At 51.1% G+C, this 15,995-nt stretch overlaps 1 protein-coding gene across 3 annotated transcripts in view; it reads right to left on the bottom strand.

Moving 5' to 3' along the window:
- Positions 1-15,995, bottom strand: part of sqor (sulfide quinone oxidoreductase) — a 46,845-nt gene that overhangs the window by 6,324 nt on the left and 24,526 nt on the right. For all 3 annotated transcript variants that reach the window (XM_059953108.1, XM_059953110.1, XM_059953109.1), the window contains exons 5-9: positions 15,697-15,891; positions 14,275-14,484; positions 5,219-5,402; positions 1,329-1,396; positions 363-541 (exon numbers count right to left, since the gene is read on the bottom strand). In XM_059953108.1, the coding sequence (XP_059809091.1) occupies positions 363-541; positions 1,329-1,396; positions 5,219-5,402; positions 14,275-14,484; positions 15,697-15,891 (836 nt within the window). The remainder of the gene's footprint in view (positions 1-362; positions 542-1,328; positions 1,397-5,218; positions 5,403-14,274; positions 14,485-15,696; positions 15,892-15,995) is intronic.

Raw genomic sequence — 15,995 nt, 5'->3', positions numbered from 1 at the left:
TATCCTGCCCATTCTCCAAGTGAAAAACTGTCTCTTAGTTTCCTATTAAATCTTTTCCCTCTCACCCTAACCTATGCCCTCCAGTTCCAGAATTGCCAATTCTGGCAAAAACTGTGCATACGCCCCCATTAACGCCCTTGTGGTTTAGTGGGCCTCCGTAGGGTCACCCTGCGCTCCGAGGAATTCTGCCCATCCTCTCTTCGTAACCCAGCCACTTGCGTCCCGGCAAATCCCCTCAGCAGCCTGACCAGCAGCAGGTTAACCAAACAGAAGACAACTCTCCACATGCAACCTCCCCACAGGAACGTAATGCCCCCACTCCAGCCTGACAGGAACCGGGAAGCAGAGAGGAAGATACTTACTTGAGGAGAGCGTGCCAGTAGAGAGGGGGCATGATGTCAGCCTTCATGTGGAACATGGTCCTGCGCTCCTTGCCTTGGTCGAACGGGAAGGTCTCGAGTGGCTGCCCATCGTAATCAAACTCTGCCAGTACACACTTGTTGTAGCTAGTCACCAATGGGCAGGACGTGTAGCCGTCGTACTGCACACACACCAGACAGCAAAGCCATTACACCAAGCCCACATCAGTCTGAGATGTCCCATCAGGTGGGGAACAGCATGATCCCACAGCCCACAAGGACAGAACTTATGGTGAAATATACCCCCCACAGCAGGAATAACCCCTGCGTCTGAGCGAGACATTCTCAGGGAGTGTGATGCCCAGATGGCACTCTGTACCCTGTACCCTGGGCTGGGTCTTCCAGACCCGTCTGACCGCACCCACACTCAGCCATCCTCTGAGGTCACAGGGCTCCAGAAGAACCGGTCGAGACCCACCCTCCGCACCTGAGAAAGATCACAGCAGCAATGACGCAGGTTCAATTCCCTCCGCTGCCTGAAAGGGGTTCGTACCCTCTCTCCCCTTGACTGAGTATACCCTCCCCTCTCCCCTCCCCTCCCTGATGAACGGGTATCCCCTCCCCTCCCCTCCCTGTGTCTGGTTACGGACAGTGATGCACAGTACTTCCTTCCAGAAGATTCCAAACCTCCTGACTCTCATCGCACTCACAAATAGGCTGGTACAGAACGTTCCAGCACATCAGACAATGTGCATGGTGGGCAAGAGCCACAAAGCTGAGTAAGCGAGTGCAGTACCCCCTCCCACCCAACCTGTGAACCTCCAGATGTCACCGAGAGGCAGAATTGAACCAGCAGATGCTGGAAATGTGAAACAAAAACCAGCAGTGCTGGAAATATTCAGTCAGTCAGTCAGTCATCGTCTGTGGTGAGCAGACCAGATTTAACATTTCACACGAAATAAGTTGTACCTTGCTCTTTGGTTTCTGGTTCTTCATCACCCTGGCGATGGTGGCACTGAGGACCACAGACTGGGCGGCTGAGGGACAAGGAGAGCTGTTACATCGTCCAGAAACCAGGGAATCGACTGGTGCGCAGTGGAGAAACCCAGTCAACCCCCTCCTCAACTCCACCCACTCACAAACACACACACAGCCTCACACCCACACACTCTCCCATCGTCCAATCACTCCAGCTCACATCCACTCACACATACCCATACCCACACACACTCCTCCTCCTCCTCAACTCACACCCACTCACACTTACAACTCCTCAACTCCACCCACTCACAAACACACACACAGCCTCACACCCACACACTCTCCCATCCTCCAATCACTCCTGCTCACATACACTCAGACTCATAAACACTCCCTTCCTCAACTCATACACACCATCATTACCCACTCAAACTCCCTCCACAATTCACACTCAGCCTCACACCCACATCCTGACTCACAGATTCCCTCCCTCCCTGCCTGTACTCAGCGCCCACCACTGACCGACTCCACGTCTGTACTCAGCGCCCACCACTGACCGACTCCACGTCTGTACTCAGCGCCCACCACTGACCGACTCCTCGCCTGTACTCAGCGCACACCACTGACCGACTCCACGTCTGCACTCAGCGCCCACCACTGACCGACTCCTCGCCTGTACTCAGCGCCCACCACTGACCGACCCCTCGTCTGTACTCAGCGCCCACCACTGACCGACCCCTCGTCTGTACTCAGCGCCCACCACTGACCGACTCCTCGCCTGTACTCAGCGCCCACCACTGACCGACTCCTCGCCTGTACTCAGCGCCCACCACTGACCGACTCCTCGCCTGTACTCAGCGCCCACCACTGACCGACTCCTCGCCTGTACTCAGCGCCCACCACTGACCGACTCCTCGCCTGTACTCAGCGCCCACCACTGACCGACTCCTCGTCTGTACTCAGCGCCCACCACTGACCGACTCCACGTCTGTACTCAGCGCCCACCACTGACCGACTCCTCGTCTGTACTCAGCGCCCACCACTGACCGACTCCTCGCCTGTACTCAGCGCCCACCACTGACCGACTCCTCGTCTGTACTCAGCGCCCACCACTGACCGACTCCTCGCCTGTACTCAGCGCACACCACTGACTGACTCCACGTCTGCACTCAGCGCCCACCACTGACCGACTCCACGGCTGTACTCAGCGCCCACCACTGACCGACTCCTCGCCTGTACTCAGCGCCCACCACTGACCGACTCCACGTCTGCACTCAGCGCCCACCACTGACCGACTCCACGTCTGTACTCAGCGCCCACCACTGACCGACTCCTCGCCTGTACTCAGCGCCCACCACTGACCGACCCCTCGTCTGTACTCAGCGCCCACCACTGACCGACTCCTCGTCTGTACTCAGCGCCCACCACTGACCGACCCCTCGCCTGTACTCAGCGCCCACCACTGACCGACCCCTCGCCTGTACTCAGCGCCCACCACTGACCGACCCCTCGTCTGTACTCAGCGCCCACCACTGACCGACTCCTCGCCTGTACTCAGCGCCCACCACTGACCGACTCCTCGCCTGTACTCAGCGCCCACCACTGACCGACTCCTCGCCTGTACTCAGCGCCCACCACTGACCGACTCCTCGCCTGTACTCAGCGCCCACCACTGACCGACTCCTCGTCTGTACTCAGCGCCCACCACTGACCGACTCCTCGCCTGTACTCAGCGTACTCAGCGCCCACCACTGACCGACTCCTCGCCTGTACTCAGCGCCCACCACTGACCGACTCCTCGCCTGTACTCAGCGCCCACCACTGACCGACTCCTCGTCTGTACTCAGCGCCCACCACTGACCGACTCCTCGTCTGTACTCAGCGCCCACCACTGACCGACTCCACGTCTGTACTCAGCGCCCACCACTGACCGACTCCTCGCCTGTACTCAGCGCCCACCACTGACCGACTCCTCGCCTGTACTCAGCGCCCACCACTGACCGACTCCTCGCCTGTACTCAGCGCCCACCACTGACCGACTCCTCGCCTGTACTCAGCGCCCACCACTGACCGACTCCTCGCCTGTACTCAGCGCCCACCACTGACCGACTCCTCGCCTGTACTCAGCGCCCACCACTGACCGACCCCTCGTCTGTACTCAGCGCCCACCACTGACCGACTCCTCGCCTGTACTCAGCGCCCACCACTGACCGACTCCTCGCCTGTACTCAGCGCCCACCACTGACCGACTCCTCGCCTGTACTCAGCGCCCACCACTGACCGACTCCTCGCCTGTACTCAGCGCCCACCACTGACCGACTCCTCGCCAGTACTCAGCGCCCACCTCTGACCGACTCCTCGCCTGTACTCAGCGCCCACCTCTGACCGACTCCACGCCTGTTCTCAGCGCCCACCACTGACCGACTCCTCGCCTCTACTCAGCGCCCACCACTGACCGACTCCTCGCCTGTACTCAGCGCCCACCACTGACCGACTCCTCGCCTGTACTCAGCGCCCACCACTGACCGACTCCTCGCCTGTACTCAGCGCCCACCACTGACCGACTCCTCGCCTGTACTCAGCGCCCACCACTGACCGACTCCTCGCCTGTACTCAGCGCCCACCACTGACCGACTCCACGTCTGTACTCAGCGCCCACCACTGACCGACTCCTCGCCTGTACTCAGCGCCCACCACTGACCGACTCCTCGCTTGTACTCAGCGCCCACCACTGACCGACTCCCCGCCTGTACTTAGCGCCCACCACTGACCGACTCCATGGCTGTACTCAGCGCCCACCACTGACCGACTCCTCGTCTCTACTCAGCGCCCACCACTGACCGACTCCTCGTCTCTACTCAGCGCCCATCACTGACCGACCCCTCGTCTCTACTCAGCGCCCACCACTGACCGACTCCTCGCCTGTACTCAGCGCCCACCACTGACCGACTCCTCGTCTCTACTCAGCGCCCATCACTGACCGACTCCTCGTCTCTACTCAGCGCCCATCACTGACCGACTCCTCACTTGTACTCAGCGCCCACCACTGACCGACTCCTCGTCTCTACTCAGCGCCCATCACTGACCGACTCCTCGCTTGTACTCAGCGCCCACCACTGACCGACTCCTCACTTGTACTCAGCGCCCACCACTGACCGACTCCTCGTCAGTACTCAGCACCCATCACTGACCGACCCCTCGCCTGTACTCAGCGCCCACCACTGACCGACTCCTCGTCTCTACTCAGCGCCCACCACTGACCGACTCCTCGCCTGTACTCAGCGCCCACCACTGACCGACTCCTCGCCTGCACTCAGCGCCCACCACCGACCAACTCCTAGCCTGTACTTAGCGCCCACCACTGACCGACTCCTCGTCTGTACTCAGCGCCCACCACTGACCGACTCCTCGCCAGTACTCAGCGCCCACCACTGACCGACTCCTAGCCTGTACTTAGCGCCCACCACTGACCGACTCCTCGTCTGTACTCAGCGCCCACCACTGACCGACCCCTCGTCTGTACTCAGCGCCCACCACTGACCGACTCCTAGCCTGTACTTAGCGCCCACCACTGACCGACTCCTCGTCTGTACTCAGCGCCCACCACTGACCGACCCCTCGTCTGTACTCAGCGCCCACCACTGACCGACTCCTCGCCTGTACTCAGCGCCCACCACTGACCGACTCCTCGCCTGTACTCAGTGCCCACCACTGACCGACCCCTCGTCTGTACTCAGCGCCCACCACTGACTGACTCCTCGCCTCTACTCAGCTTAAGCTCCTGACCAGGAATGTCAGCGCTGTTTTCCATAACACACGGACTAAAGATTTCTCTACGGGACGGGCTGTGCCCACCACTGGCCCCAGTACCTACTTACCCACAGCTGCAGCGGTCTTGGACGTGGGCAGGTTGGTGCAGTCCCCGATACCAAACACATTTGGGTACTCCTTGTGCTGGAGGTTGTCTTTGTCAACATCGAGCCAGCCAGCAGAGTCAGCCAGACTGCTGTTGCGCAGAACATCCGGGGCACTCATTGGAGGGCTGACGTGCAACATTTCGTACTAGTAGCATGTAAAGGAAGGACAGCAGATCCCAATCAGCTTCGTGCTCCCTCACACACACCATACAATCTGTCTTTAGCGACAGCTGTACCGTCAAGACAGAAAACTACTGTCGGTTGCAAATAAGTTTAAAGTTAAGTAATGCTAAAGATGAATAGTGAGATAGTGTTCACGGGTTTAATGTCCATCCATTAAGCTGGCAGACAGGAAGAAGCTATTCCTGAATCATTGACTGTGTGCCTTCAGGCTCCTGTATCTCCTCCCTGATGGTAGCAATGAGAAGAGGCCATGTCCTTGGTAATGGGGATGCAGACTTTTTGTGGCATCGCCTTTTAAAGATGTTCTCAATTCTGGGGAGGCCAGTGCCCATGTTGGAGCTGCCTGAGTTTACAACTTTCTACAGCTTTTCCCGATCCTGTACAGTGGCCCCTCTGTACCAGATGGTGACACAGCCAGTTAGAATGCTCTCCATGGTACATCCGTAGGATTTTACGAGAGTCTCTGGTGACGTACCAAGTCTCAAACTCCTAATGGAATTTAGTGGCTGCTGAGCCCTCTTTGTGACCCCTCTATAACTGGCAATGAAACCAGTTAGAATGCTCTCCATCTGTACAAAATGCAGTATAGCTGTTGGTGAGTCCTCTTTGTGATTGCCTCAGTGTGTTGGGCCCAGGATAGATGCTCAACGATGTGGACCATCGGGAATTCGAAGCTGCTCACCCTTTCTACCACTGACCCCACAAAGATTGTGTGTTCTCCTGACGTTCCCTTCTTGAAGACCACCATTAATTCCTTGGGATTTTGCTGGCATTGAGAGCACCACTCGACCAGCCCGCCTATCCCACTCCTGTACGCCGTCTCGTCTCCACACTCTGTTCAAAGTCAGAGGGTGCTACAGTCACGAGTATCTGTGAGAAGGTTCATCTGCTCCAGTGAGACAGGCTGAGACAGTTCCAGCATGGGATCGAAGTGAGTCTACGATCATTTTCAGTGGCTACTCCAGCAGCCCAGTGAATGACAATGACACAATTGAGCAAAGAAAACTCTTTAAAACTGCCCAGCCAATGAGATCTCAGCTGAGCTGGCCACCATGGTCATTGGTCTCCTGCTCAGCCAATGAGATCTCAGCTGAGCTGGCTGACATAATCATCAATCTCCTGCCCAGCCAATGAGATCTCAGCTGTATGGACAGTCAGTAAAACGGTCTGTGATTAAATAAAACGTGTGGATAATTCCATCCAGGCGTGACAAGAAGCTCAGAGATCTCGGCCTTGACACTGCCTTGTGCAGCTGGATCCTGGACTTCCTGTCAGATTGCCAGCAGCATCCCTCACCTCCACCCCTCTGACTGTCAACACAGGACCCCCTCAGGGCTGTGTACTGAGTCCCCTCCCTTACTCCCTGTATACCCATGACTGTGTCGCCACCCACAACTCTCATCTGCTAATTAATTTTGCCATCAACACTACATTGATTGGCCTAATCTCAAACAATAACAAGGTGGCCCACAGGGAAGAAGTCATCACCCTGACACAGTGGTGTCAAGGAAACAACCTCTCCCTCAGTGTCACAAAAACAAAGGAGCTGGTTGTGGATTACAGGAGGAATGGAGATGGCTAACCCCCATTGACATCAATGGATCTGGGTTCGAGAGGGAGGACAGCTTTAAGTTCCTCAGCATCCACATCACTGTGGTCCTCACTTAATCTGTACACAACAGCTGTGTGGTGAAAGAGTGAAACAGTGCCTCTTTCACCTCAGATGGTTGAGAAAGTTTGGTATGGGCCCCCAGATCCTAAGAACTTTCTACAGGGGTGCAATCGAGAGCATCCTGACTGGCTGCATCACTGCCTGACATGGGAGCTGTACTTCCCTCAATCACAGGACCCTGCAGATAGTGGTGTGGACAGCCCAGCACATCTGTAGTTGTGAACTTCCCATGATTCAGACCATTTACAAGGACAGGTGCGTAAAAAGGGCCTGAAGGATCAATGGGGTCCCAAATCACCCCAACCACAGTCTATTCCAGCTGCTACCATTCGGGAAACGGTACCGCAGCATTAAAGCCAGGACCAACAAGCTCCGGGACAGCTTCTTCCACCAGGCCATCAGACTGATTAACTCACATTGATTTCAGCATATTTCTATGTTACATTCACTGTTCTATTTATTATAAATTATTATAAATTACCATGATTGCACATTTAGATGGAGACGAAAATAAAGATTTTTACTCCTTATGTATGTGAAGGATGTAAGAAACAGAGTCAATTCAATTCATTCATTCATAAAAAGATATTTTTCCACTCTGTCTCGGTTCCTGTGACAATCATTTTATTCATTAGAATTACAGCAGGAACGACCCTTCCAGCAGCAAATGCTGTCAACTGCTAATTAACCTGAACTTAACCACAGGACAATTTACAATTAACTTACTAACCAGTATGTCTTTGGACTGTGGGAGGAAACCAGGACACCCAGAGGAAACCCACACGGTCACAGGGAGAACATAGACTCCTTACCGATGACACCAGAACTGAACTCTGAATTCTCGCATCTCAAGGAGGGGGGTAATAGAAGCACCAACCATGGCAGCAGTAAACCAATTTATCACCACTCTTCGAGGTACAATGTTGTAAAGACCCTTTGAGAAGAAGTGATTCACCTTGTCTTTTTTAAATGTGCAGAATATTGATCCCTCATTGCAGATTCTCCGGAAACAAAATGCATCTTCTGCATATGCACTGCCAAAATCCCTCAAGATCATAAACATCTAGTTCCCTCTTACTCTCTAATGATACATCCTCTCCTGACAGGACAGCCACCTATTCCAGGCATCAGTCTAGTGAATCATCTCAGAACAGCTCCCCGTCCATCAACACCTTCCCTGGACACATTACTGCACAGCTGCATTCACCAGTCTCCTGTATAGCTAAATCACGTTTAACCATCTGGTCTATGATAACACTATTTATTTGGTTTCCCCAATTAATTTCCATTCCCTGCGGCTCATAACACTAGAGCTGGGAATCACAGAGCTCATCTGACAGCGAGAGTCATTCAATGTGCAAAGACAACACCCTCTGTGGATTTCACAGAGCAAGAGACAAAGGAACAACATAAATAACTTCATTATCATTTTCACTAATTAGAACTGTTTCATCTTTTTAAGTGTAACATACTTAAAAGTGTTCCCGCGCAAGTCCATTGAAGAGCTTTAAAAAGCAGGAAGTATTTTAACGTAAGTCGTTGATTGGAGCACGGTGCAGATGCAGTAGCATTCCCACACAGGTACAGCAAATAGCTTTAGCAACCCAGACTCCACAAGAGGGGGGTACTGTCTAGCGGAGCAGTCATTGTGGGAGTGGTCTGAGTCAGAGTAGTAAAGCTTTGGCTCAACAGGACTTTGGCGAGAACAGGTGGAAGCAAAGTAAGTTCATACCTTATTTCTTTTTTGCTGCATTAACTCTTGAGAGTATGGGGGATATGTCTGCAGAACCCATGGTGTGGGTGTCAGATGTAGCATTTCCAGGGGACTCCCAGCTCCCCAGTGGCCACATCTGCATCAAGTGCATCGAGATGCAGCTCCTTAGAGACCACGTTAGGGAATGGGAGCGCCAGCTCGATGACCTTTGGCTTGTTAGGGTAAGTAGCAGTGATAAACAGGAGCTACAGGGAGGTAGTCACCCCGAGGCTACAGGAGACAGATAAATGGGTGACTGTCAGAAGAGGGAAGGGAGAATGACAGATAGTGGCTGTCCCCTTCAATAGTAAGTACTCCACTTTGAGTACTATTGGGGGAGGGGACAACCTACCTGGGGGAAGCGGCAGTGGCCGTGCCTCTGGCACAGAGTCTGGCCCTGCGGCTCAGAAGGGTAGGGAAAGGAAGAGGATGGCAGCAGTGATAGGGGACTCTATAGTTAGGGGGACAGACAGGCGATTCTGTGGGCACAAAAAAGAAACTCAAATAGTGGTTCGCCTCCCAGGTGTCACGGTCCGGGATGTTTCTGAATGCATCCATTCAGAAAAGGGAGGGTGAGCAGCCAGAAGCCATGGTAATATTGGTACCAATGACAGAGCTAGATAGGTACCTAATGGATAGGGGAATCAAGGGATATGGGGACAAGGCAGGAACCGGATATTGATAGTAGATGATCAGCCATGATCTCAGAATGGCGGTGCAGGCTCAAAGGGCCGAATGGTCTACTTCTGCACCTATTGTCTATAAGGAAGGAGGTCCTCAAAACAGAATACAAGGAGTTAGGAAGGAAGCTGAGAAACAGGACTTCAAGAGTAGGAATTGCTGTCTTTGCCATGTGACAGTGAGGACAGGAACAGAATCAGGTGGCAGATAAATTCAAGGCCAAAGAACTGGAGCAGGGGGCAGGGATTCAGATTTCTGGATAATTGGAACCTCTTTTAGGGCAGGTGTGACCTGTACAAAAGGGGCAGGTTGCACTTAAATCCAAGCGGGGGGGGGGGTGCAATATTCTTGAGGGCAGGTTTACTAAAGCTGTTGGGTGTGGTTTAAACTAATATGGCAGGGGGATGACAACCAGTATGATGGAGCTGAGGATGAGCCAGCAGGTTTACAAGCAGATGATGGGTGTAACATGAATGTAAGGAAGGACAAGCCAATGACTGGGTACAAATGCAGACAGAGTAAAGAGTTAAATTGTACCAGGGAGGCAAAATTCAAAAAAGGTGAAGAAAGCCAGACTGAAGATGCCGTATTTAAATACACGTAGCATTCCGAATGAGGTAGACAAATTAGAGATACGCATAGATTTTGGTCGCTATGACGTTGTGGGCATCACTGAGTTGTGGCTGAAGGAAGGCCGTAGTTGGGCCATCCTTTAACATCAAAGGATATACTCTGTATCAAAAGGACAAGTAGGAAGGCAGAGGCGGTGGTGTGGCTCTGTTGGTAAGAGATGGAATTACATCTTTACAAAGAGGTTACATAGGTCAAAGAATGTTGAATCTTTGTGGGTGGAGTTAAGAAACCGCAAGGGTTAAAAAAAAAATTATGGGAATCATATATAGGCCTCCAAATAATAGCCAAGATGTGGGGTGGAGATTGCAAAGGGAGCTGGAAAAGGCACATAATAAGGGGATTAAGAGCTGGCTTTTTAGAGCAGCTTGTGCTTGAGCCTACTAGGGGAAAGGTGATCTTAGATTGGGGGTTGTGTAATATCCCAGATCTTATTAGGGAGCGAAGTGTAGAGGAGCCCTTAGGAGGCAGTATCATAATATGATTGAATTCATACTACAATTTGAGAGGGAGAAGCACAAGTCACGTGTGTCAGTATCACAATGGAACAAAGGGAATTACAGAGGCGTGAGAGGGGAGCTTGCCCAGGTGGATTGGAGGGGGATACTGGTGGGGATGACGGCAGAGCAGAGACGGCTGAAGTTTCTGAGAATAGTTCACAAGGCACAGGATAGATATATCCCACAAAGGAAGGTGTTCTCATATGGCAGGGATGGGCAACTGTGGCTGACAAGGAAAGTTAAGGACTGCATAAAACTCAGGGAAAGGGCATATAAGGTAGCAAAAACTGAGTGGGAAGTTGGATGATTGGGAAGTTTTTAAAATCCAACAAAAGGCAACTAAAAAGCTAAAAGATGAAATATTAAGGTAAAGTAGCCAATAATATAAAGCAGGATACTGAAAGTTCTTCAGTTACATAAAGAGTGAAAGGGAGGTGAGAGTTGATATTGAACCACTGGAAAATTGTGCTGGTGAGGTAGTAATGGGGGACAAAGAATTGGCAGATGAACTTAATGGGTACTCTGCATCTGTCTTTACTATGGAAGATGAGTCTGAGAGTGTCAGGGAGCAGGAGTGAGTGCCATTGCTATTACAAAGGAAAAAGTACTGGGCAAACTCAAAGGTCTTAAGGTGGATAAGTCACCTGGGCCAGATGGACTACATCCCAGAGTCCTGAGAGATGTTGCTGAAGAGATAACAAATACATTGGTCAAGATCTTTGAAGAATCATTTGATTCTGACATGGTCCCAGAGGACTGAAAGATTACAGATGTCACTCCACTCTTTAAGAAGGGAGGAAGGCAAAAGAAAGGAAATTACAGGCCAGTCAGCCTAACCTCAGTGGTTGGGAAAGTGTTGGAGTCTGTAATTAAGGATGAGGTTTTGGGGTCCTTGGAGAGTAAATGATAAAATAAGTCAAAGTCAGCATAGTTTATGTAAAGGGTATTCTTGCCTGACAAATCTGCTAGAGTTCTTCAAGGAAGCAGCAAGCAGGGTGAACAAAGGAGAGACAGTGATTCACTTGGATTCAGTGTCATTCACTTGGATTTTCAGAAGACATTTGATAAGGTGCCTCACGTGAGGCTGCCTAGCAAGATAAAATCCTGTAGCAGACAGACAGGATGCAGAAAAAAGGAACCTTTTCTGGTTGGCTGTCAGTGACTAGCGGTGTTCCTCAGGGGTCAGTATTGGGATCGCTACTTTTCACATTGTTTGTCAATGATTTGGATAATGGAATTGATGACTTTGTGGCAAAGTTTACAGATGATATGAAGTTAGGTGGAGGGGTAGGTAGTGCTGAGGATGCAATGCAATTGCAGCAGGACTTAGACAAATCGGAAGAATGGGGAAAAATTGGCAGATGGAATACAGTTTGGGAAATGTATGAAAATGAATTATGATAAAAGGAACAATAGTGCGGAAAATGGGGAGAAGGTTCAAACATCAGAGATGCAAAGGGACTTAGGAGTCCTCGTGCAAGACTCCCAGGGGATTAACTTACAGGTCGAGTCTGTGGAATATAAAAACAAGGAGATAATGCTGCAGCTTTATAAGACACTAGTCAGGCTGCACTTGGAGTATTGTCAACAGTTTTGGGCCCCATATCTCAGAAAGGATGTGTTGTCAGTGGAGAGAGTCCAGAGGAGGTTCATGAGGATGATTCTGGGAATGAATGGGTTAACGTATGAGGAGTGTTTGGCAGCTTTGGGCCTGTACTCACTGGAATTTAGAAGAACGCGGGGGGATATTTCATTGAAATCTACAGAATATTGAAAGGACTAGATAGAGTGGATGTGGAGAGGATGTTTCCTATGGTAGGGGTATTCAGAACTAGAGGGCAAAGCCTCAAAATTTAGGGGTGACCTTTTAAAAAAGAAGTAAGGGGAATTTTTTTTAGCCAGGAAGAGATTAGTCTGTGGAATGACTGCCACAGACTGCAGTGGAGGCCAAGTCCATGTGTGTATTTAAGGTAAAAGTTGCTCGTTTCCTGATTGGTCAGGGCATCAAAGGATATGGCAAGAAGGCAGGTGTATGGGGTTGAGTGGGATCCGGGATCAGCCAGGATGGAATGGCAGAGCAAACTTGATGGGCTGAATGGCCTAATTCAACTCCTATGAATTATGGTCACATGGTACTATATGAGGAGCATCCGATCAATTGCCACATTTGAAATATTCACTCTCCATCTCTCTATCTCTCCCCCTTTCACTCTTTATACATCTTCACCTTTCTTTTTTTAATCTATCTGTTCTCTATTATGCTCTTTAAGCCTATCTCTATCTCTGTCTGTCTCTGTGTATTTCTCCCTCTTTCTCTCCATATTTCTTTCTCTATCACTCTGTCTCTCTCTTTCTCTCCCTCTCTATCTCTCAATAACACCCTCCGAGCAACCGATCTGCAAGGGCACCCCAAATTCACTGATGGTATTCCCCCTCTCCTTTGAGTCCCTCGACCGCCGTCCCTGTAACCAGACATACTGGTATTCACTCTTTAACTTGAAATAACTGTTGACTCCCGGACCCTCAATTGTAAAGGGATGTGAACTTTGTTTTTCCAACCAGACAGGATGGAATATTGACCCAGTTGTAATGAATTGGGTGAGGTCGTGGATATAGAATACCAGAGATCAGATTCACTTGGAGAGTGATCATGAGGCACAGACAAAGCCATAGACGGCAACTCAAACAGTCATCTAACGTGGGGGAGGCAAGGACATTGGGGTTTAATCAGGGAGAGAAGGGCAGAGATCTTAGGGGCGTCATGGTAGCATAGCTGGTAGCACTACAGTATAGCTCAGAGTGCCGCAGCTGGGAGTTTAATTCCCGCCACTGCCTGTAAGGAGTTTGTATGTTCTCCCCGTGATTGTGTGGATTTCCTCCGGGTGCTCCGGTTTCCTCCCACGGTCCAATTGCCCTGTGATTGGGCTCAGGTTAAATCGGTGGGTTGCTGGGTGATGTGACTCATTGGGCTGATGGGCGGTTCCACGCTGTATCTCAGTAAATAAACTCACAGCACTGGTTTGTCATAAATGAGAGAGTGTGAGTGAGGCGGGAGGCGCGTGTCTCACCATTCCAACTTGGAAGGCCAGGGCTGATAATGTCTTTCAGTCTCAGTGCAGGAGACCCTGTAAACACAAGCCAGCACGAAGCAAGGGGAAACTGGAGGCTGACGAACATGAACTTGGAGCCACTGGATAAGAGTGCAGAGGTCAGGTTCCGAAGGGCCGGGACTGGACCTGGTACAGGGGTAAGTGCTGGCTGGGCTCTTTGCTGGTCTTTGAATAAACACTGACCTTTACCGTGTTTCTCATTGCTGCCAGCATGGGCCAGTACTGGGAGAGGAGAGGTATAGATGGATGGGGGAGCCAATGTAGCAAATGTGCTAGTCAACATGGAAAAGCTGGGCTGAAGGGCCTTTCCTGTGTGGTACCATTGGACATCGCCAGTATTAGTAAAACTGAGTTCTGCCCACTAACTCAGCTTTGCCTCAGCTGTACGGATAGTGGACTGCCCGTCCCTGTGGGAATGATCTGTGAGGGACAGTCCATCAGTACTACACAGGAGGTGAAGGACAAGCAAGTAAATGAACCATTCTGACCTGGAAGGTCCTGGTCTCCCCTGGACAATCCAAAAGTTCAAACACGGCCTCCTGTCGGTCCGGGTGAACTTCAGTCAGATTCATCCTGTAATTCACGGTTATATTCCTCTCTTTAACTATTTCCAGAAGCACTTCTGCATACTTCTTCACTCCAAAAATGACTGGCAGAGAGGTATTGTAGATAATATTTGCCTTAGATCGCTTTCCAACCTTTAACAAGATAAAACACTTAGTGATAAAGGTGCCTGGAAACCCTTTGGCATGGAATTAAATCTCGGGGCAACAAGGCCTCCTCAAAAGCAAAGGTGTAATGCTGCGGCGTCGGTCAGAGCGATGGAGTACTGGGAACAGTTTTGGGCTTCATATCTGAGAAAAGATGTGCTGGCATTGGAAAGGGTCTAGAGGAGGTTCACAAGCATGATCCCAAGAATGAAAGGGTTAACGTAAGAGCAAACTTTGGTGGCTCTGGCCCTGTACTCACTGGAGTTTAGAAGAATGGGAGACAGGAAGAGATCTCATTGAAACCTGTCAAATATTGAAAGGCCTAGATAAAGTGGGTGTGAAAAGGTGTTTCCTTTGGTGGGAGAGTCTAAATCCAGACGGCACAGCCTCAGAATAGAGGGGCATCCACTTAGAATGGAGATGAGGAGGAATTTCTTTAGCCAGGGAGTGGTGAATCTAGGAAATTCATTGTGACAAACATCTGTGGAGACAAAGTCATTGGGTATATTTAAAGTGAAGTTTGATACTTTCTTAATTAGTGAGGGTGTCAAAGGTTACGGGGAGAAGATAGGAGAATGGGGTTGAGAGGGAAAAATAAATCAGCCATGCCTGAATGGCACTACAGACTTGATGGGCTGAATGGACTGATTCTGTTCCTATGTTTTATGGTCTTGTGGTCTTATCATCATTCAGAATTGGAGCACCAGATCAGTACGGGGTTCTGGTGCCATTCTGAGGAGGTGGAACATTGTGGGTTGGGGGGGGGGGGTGTCATACAACCTCTCATCACCTCCTTGGATAAGAAGCTGATCCCTGCCTGATCTCTAAGGGTGTAAAGAACAGGAAAAATGGGGAGTTTACAGAGGCAACGATGGGCTGAATGGCCCTATCCTGCTCCTATGGCTGATGGCCTGGAGGATGTTGCTGGGGTATGCGGACAGAGGTAGAGCAGACTCGGGCTCTGAAGCATTCTCACCACATCGAGAGAGATGAGGCTATGGGTGAGGGGGTGTTGGTGGGGCCGCAGAGCTTCTGGCCAATAGTTCACACCCAATGTGTGGCCTGATGTGGTCTGCTGACCCAGGGGCCTCAGGCTGGGTTCCAAGCTCGCTCAGTGACAGGACCGAACCGCGGTGTGGGGAGCTCACAACAGCAGCGGTGAGCACAACTTGCTCCGTTGCTTACTGGGGAGTCCCTCACCTTGCGGAGATAATGCTCAGACAGGTACATGATCTTCTGTGGAGCACCGGCACACTTGACTGGAGTGTTGGGGAAGGTGAAGATGGCATTTCCCTCTTCAAAGCCTTGTAATGCCTTCCAGGTCTTCTCGACGTAGTCCACCGAGTAATTGGAACCAATTTTTGGGCAGTTAAATCCTTCAGGAAGCCCCTTAATCTGAGGACAAAGTATACTGCAAAGTTCTAGACAGATTCTACCTCCTTTCAGCTTAGAAAACCCCTCCTCCAGCCAAACCCTGTCCCAGCAAGGAGCTGCTCACC

The sequence above is a fragment of the Hypanus sabinus genome, chromosome 28, assembly GCF_030144855.1.
Source record: "Hypanus sabinus isolate sHypSab1 chromosome 28, sHypSab1.hap1, whole genome shotgun sequence".
Lineage (NCBI taxonomy): Eukaryota > Metazoa > Chordata > Chondrichthyes > Myliobatiformes > Dasyatidae > Hypanus > Hypanus sabinus.
The sequence above is the reverse complement of the archived record's forward strand: the minus strand, read 5'-3'. Positions and strand labels throughout refer to the sequence as shown.